A 4,945-nucleotide genomic window follows, 5' to 3' on the forward strand; every position below is an offset into this window, starting at 1 on the left:
TTGGCACCCTTGGTGGTGCTGGCTACTGTCACGCTGTGGATCGGTGTATGTAGGTGCTCCTACTATTTCATGACCTAGACATATCTGTTTTTCTAAAATGAGGACTCACAGTGGCTAAAGATTCCTTTTAAATGTTGATAACTTTGCTTTACTTTTTACCAGCATAAAGATAAGCATGGCAATATCTCCTAGTAATCTCTAATGATGTGATAGCTTTCCTCGCTAGGTTTCTTCTCTTCATCACACAAATGTTGTAGGAACTTGTATCTCCACCTGATATTTTTCCCATTTATAAGAAGTCCCAGCAACGAGCAGAAAAGCTTGACATTTCAATAGTTGAAAAAGCAAAGATTAAACGTAAGACAAAGTCAGTGTCCACATGTAATGCGAAGAAACTATCAAATGCTGATAAGATCTCGTTGATTAACTAAAGTTCCCAGAAAACACAAGGGTTTGGCTGGGGTCTGTTGCCAGATCAATAAAAATAGGATACCAATTAAAGTGGTAATCTCCAAAGGGGACATGAGCCATAATAATATTCAGCTAGTTTACCAGCCTAAACTTTTTAAACTACACAAATTCTCGTCTCATGGACACTGTTCTTAGTCAGCCTTTCTGTCTTAGAAAAAAACATAGCTTAAAAGGAAGAAAAGAAATAGTATTAAAGAACCTCATCATATCAGTTGCGTTGTGGGTACTGTCTGGTTTGGTCTGTGTCATTGCTGTCCTCCCTCTGCTCCTCGTCCTTCACCATCTCCTCTTCCCCAAATATATGGATTTCATGTCTTGGACGGTTGGGAAGGAGAGCTGCTGCAGCTCTAATGGTGGCCTTGGCTGCCTCCACCTCCCAAGCCCTTGCACCCCGACAATTGATACTGACCCAGAGGCGCTTGAGGGACGAAAGGAGGCTGATACCAAAATCAAAACCGACACCGTAAGCAGAGAGCGTATCGTGCACAGCGAATCTAAACCAAAGCCGCTTGAGCCTTGGCATGGCTCCTGCTTCAAACACCAGACTGAGCATGCTCTTTCTCTTCCTCCAGTGCATAGAGGGACGGAAATGGAAGTCCTCCAGACGCTGGAATCCACCGGGGCTGATGGTGAGTGACTCCTGCGGGTATTCCGTTGTGAAAATTTGGAGACAGCGCAGTGCAGGCAAGTCCTGAAGCACACGCACATCTCCACCTCCCACCTGTTCTATAAATACAGTTAAGTCGGTGAGTTCTGAGAGGTAGGATATCCACTTTGGGAGCCTAGAGAAAATGGGGCCAATGCTAAATGTCCGCATATAACATGGAGGAGGGCACAGTGAATCAAACAAGAAATCCATAGAACAGCGTTCCGTAGTCTCGGTCCTTATGGATCGGAGATTTCTTTCTCCCAGATTACAGAACGATGCGACCAATGATTTCTTGAAGCTTCTTTCATCACTCATTGCACCATCAGCACACCACTTGATCCCAAGCACCTTCAGTTTGGTTAGGCTCCCTAACTCCTGCACAACTTGTGGGGAGTTTTTGCTGGCATCGAACATTAACAGCTCCTCTAGAGATCCCATGCTACCGATCCCATTTGGCAATTCTACACCATTAGGCACATACAGGCGTGCTAATTGGTGCAGTTGGGCAATAGTTGCTGGCAGTTCTTTTATTCTGGTAGCTCTGAGGTTGAGTGTCTGCAGATGTTGTAGGTTTCCAATCTGTCTAGGGATCTTGCTGATGTTGCTATTATAGAGACTTAAATACCTCAAGTGGATCAAGCTTCCAATATTCTCAATGTCACTGTCTTCCAGGCTAGAACAATTTTGTATATCTAAGACTCGTAAAACATGAAACTCCAAGAGAGAGGGCATCTTTTTAACATCACCAAACACACTAAATGACCGAACATGAGATAAAGTGTTTGTCCCCAGCCAGAGACTTTGTTCTGCGAAGTTTCCTTGGAGGGACAGATGCCGAATTTTGTTAGTGGAAGGTTTCAACTTACAATCACCTATTATAGTAACGAAATGTTCTTTAACTGATAATGATATAATAAGATCAAGCATTATATCATGTACCCGGCAAGCTCTTGGCCTTCCACTGTAGTCAGTGTCCACTGGTTCAATCATGTTTCTATTGATGAGCTCACTGAAGTAGCTTTCTGCTGTATCCTCTAAGCATTGTCCTCGTCCTTCCACAATAAATCCTTCAGCTATCCATCTCCTTATCAAACACAACCGGCCAATCACATGATCCTCTGGAAATATGCTTAGATCCAAGAAACATATCTTCAAATAGTCAGGTAGATCATAATAACTAAGAAACAATATCCTTTTAATTACTTCCAGCTCATGATCTTGTTCAAGTGCAGATCCTAGAGAATTTAGCACCCTCTCCCACTCCTGTTTAGAGGTTGGTTTGGTTGCTAATAGGCTAGCAATATTAACTATAGCTAGTGGCAAGCCATGACATTTTCGTAGTATATCATCAGCAACTTCTTTCAATTCAAGAGGACAGTCATCTTTGTGGTCAAAAATCCTTTTCAAGAATAAGCTTGTTGAGTCATCACTATCAAGGGGCCTCATGGGGTAGACATATTCTTTGTGTGGAAAGCTACAAGATTTAGCAACATCTTCAATTCGTGTGGTCGTTATTATTCTACTTGCATTATTGTTATGGGGAAAAGCACATTGAACTTCTTTCCAAGCTTGTTTGCTCCATATATCATCAATTATGACAAGGTACCTATCGAACAATTTGTAAAAGATGAAGCATTCCATTAGTAACGATCCAAGGAGAGTGTTCAATAACCATTAAATAATGGAAAACGAACTTAATGTAAGGGTAGAAAAGGAGCTATGTACTCAAGAAATTGCATATTGCCATATTTGCATGCATGAGCATCCTATGATAAACTGCAGAAACCTACATGTTACTGCCAACACCTAGAAGTCACATGCACAACCACATGAGACAAATCCTAATGCCAAAACATATGTTACCACTTTGCCAACATGGCATTCTCAATAGTTTGCATATTGTTTGGACAGGTACTGTGAGCAGTGCCAGATCCAGTACTTGAAGCGTGTGTAGTTAAATGTATATTTTCAACATTTTTTGTGGGGGTCAAGTCTTCAAATTTGAATGATTTTTTCTGATATAGTAAGTTTTGGGTGTTCTGCAATAACATAGGTGGCTCGATTGACCCTAAATATGTACTTGTTTCAGGCACCAGTTGTTGCATCTTTTCTTTTAGGAGAATTGAATGAATTTCTATATATCTGTTTGCTTTCTTACTTTCATTGTGCATATGCACACAAGTGAGCTGAGTATATAAAGAGAAAGCCAATTTCATATGCCATGTAGTAGCTAATACACAAGTTCTCAAATCTCAATGTTACAAAGTCTCAAAATGTAACATAACACGCATATGTTTTCTTTCATGTATTATTGCGTACCTTTTATTCCGAAGATACTCTCTATTCATATCCGCAAGTTGCGGATATTCCAATGTTTTGAGATAAAGATCTCCCTGCATCCTTGCAAAGTCTTGATTTTGGTCTGCTGTAATTGGGCTACTCTTAAGAAACTGCAAGAGTGTGTCTGCGAGAATCTTTTTGACATTAGGACTTCGGGATACGGACACAAAAGCTGTGCAGTCGAATTGACTTTTAACCTTTTGGAAGACCTGATTGGCAAGTGTTGTCTTGCCTAATCCTCCAAATCCAACAATTGACAGAACCTTACGCTGTGAGTGTAAACCAGTGCCATCGATGAGCCACTGGACAAGTTCGTCCATTTGGCTATCAATGCCCACAAGTCTATCTGCCTCCTCAAAGAGTGCAGGCAACCTGGGATCGATTACCACAGACTTTGGACAGGAGGTGGATGGATCGAGCTTATATCTCTTACGCCGATCACTAACCTCCAGCGCACGTTCCTTCAGCTCATTAATCTGATTACCAAATTCATATTGTGCTTTCAGAGTGATTACCTTGTTTATGATCTTGTGGATGAACCCATCGCAGGTGTCAACACGGCCAAGGTGGTGCATGAAGATCTCAATGCAATCCTCGACGTCATAGGACAGCTCCCTCAACTGGCTCATCCACTCCTTCACTTGCGGGTTTGCTTCCTCTGACTCGGACACCATCTCCAGGGCGGTGCTCATGCAGCGTAGTTCATCTCGCAGAAAGGCGATCTGCCGACGCACACCTTTGGGCTCGACATCCTCCCTGTCCAACAGGGTGCAGAGCCTACTGAGGAGCGGGTTCACCACCCCCATGAGAGCGCTCGCTGTCACTCCAACCATCTCTCCCAGCGGTCTGTAGCTCTCTAGTCTATGGGAATGCGCTGGAAATATATGCTGGAATGGGACACTGAAATGATGGTTCTAGCTATCTTATAGTGCAGTGCTTGGATGCGCAGAAAGTTTCGTCCATGCCACCAAAATGGTGGACTGGAAGGCTTGGTAGTTGGTACCAGAAAGGGAAATTGTCAGGAAATAATGGAGGTTTACTTGGTCGAATGTAAGCAGGTCTTCTATGACTTCAGAAAACCAATGGAAAGTCGTCTATGACTTCAGAAAACCAATGGAAGGTCGTCTATGACAAATCTAGGGTCTACTTTTTTTAATAGAATACGCAGGAGAATTACGCATATTTGTATTAAGATGAGGTATAAAGTGAGAGTTACACGACGGCCCTTGCTAGGCCACGTTCCCGATTACATCCGAAACGAGCTTTGAAAGAAGGAAGCAACTAAACGTTCGCAACGTCATCACTAATTATACAACAGTGCCAAAAGCACGCAGCCGCTCCTTGACGATGGAAATATTTTTAGCCCCGATCCTCCACAGGTGAGAAGGATTAGGGAATCAAGTCCTTTGCGGTAGTCTTCGGCCACTCGCCCCCGGATATCAATCCACCAGTCAAGGATAGAAATCTCCGCTTGAGGAGTATGAA

The 4,945-nt window shown here is 42.8% G+C and overlaps 1 protein-coding gene across 1 annotated transcript; it reads right to left on the bottom strand.

Annotated features, from left to right (window-relative positions):
* Window positions 1-679: 679 nt before the first annotated feature.
* LOC133895114 (disease resistance protein RGA5-like) lies at window positions 680-4,336 on the bottom strand. The gene is made up of 2 exons (XM_062335304.1): window positions 3,440-4,336; window positions 680-2,726 (listed from the first exon to the last, which is right to left on the bottom strand). The coding sequence occupies exons 1-2, from the start codon at window positions 4,291-4,293 to the stop codon at window positions 680-682; spliced, it is 2,901 nt and encodes a 966-aa protein (XP_062191288.1). The 5' UTR covers window positions 4,294-4,336.
* Window positions 4,337-4,945: the final 609 nt, after the last annotated feature.

The sequence above is a fragment of the Phragmites australis genome, chromosome 16 (assembly GCF_958298935.1).
Source record: "Phragmites australis chromosome 16, lpPhrAust1.1, whole genome shotgun sequence".
Classification (NCBI taxonomy): domain Eukaryota; kingdom Viridiplantae; phylum Streptophyta; class Magnoliopsida; order Poales; family Poaceae; genus Phragmites; species Phragmites australis.

Bases quoted from the DNA above. Each gene is read 5' to 3' on its own strand.
- LOC133895114 (XM_062335304.1), bottom strand. From the start codon at position 4,293: ATGGTTGGAGTGACAGCGAGCGCTCTCATGGGGGTGGTGAACCCGCTC. The intron at 2,727-3,439 runs GTACGCAATAAT...ATTGTTCGATAG, and splicing joins GAGTATCTTCGGAATAAAAG to GTACCTTGTCATAATTGATG.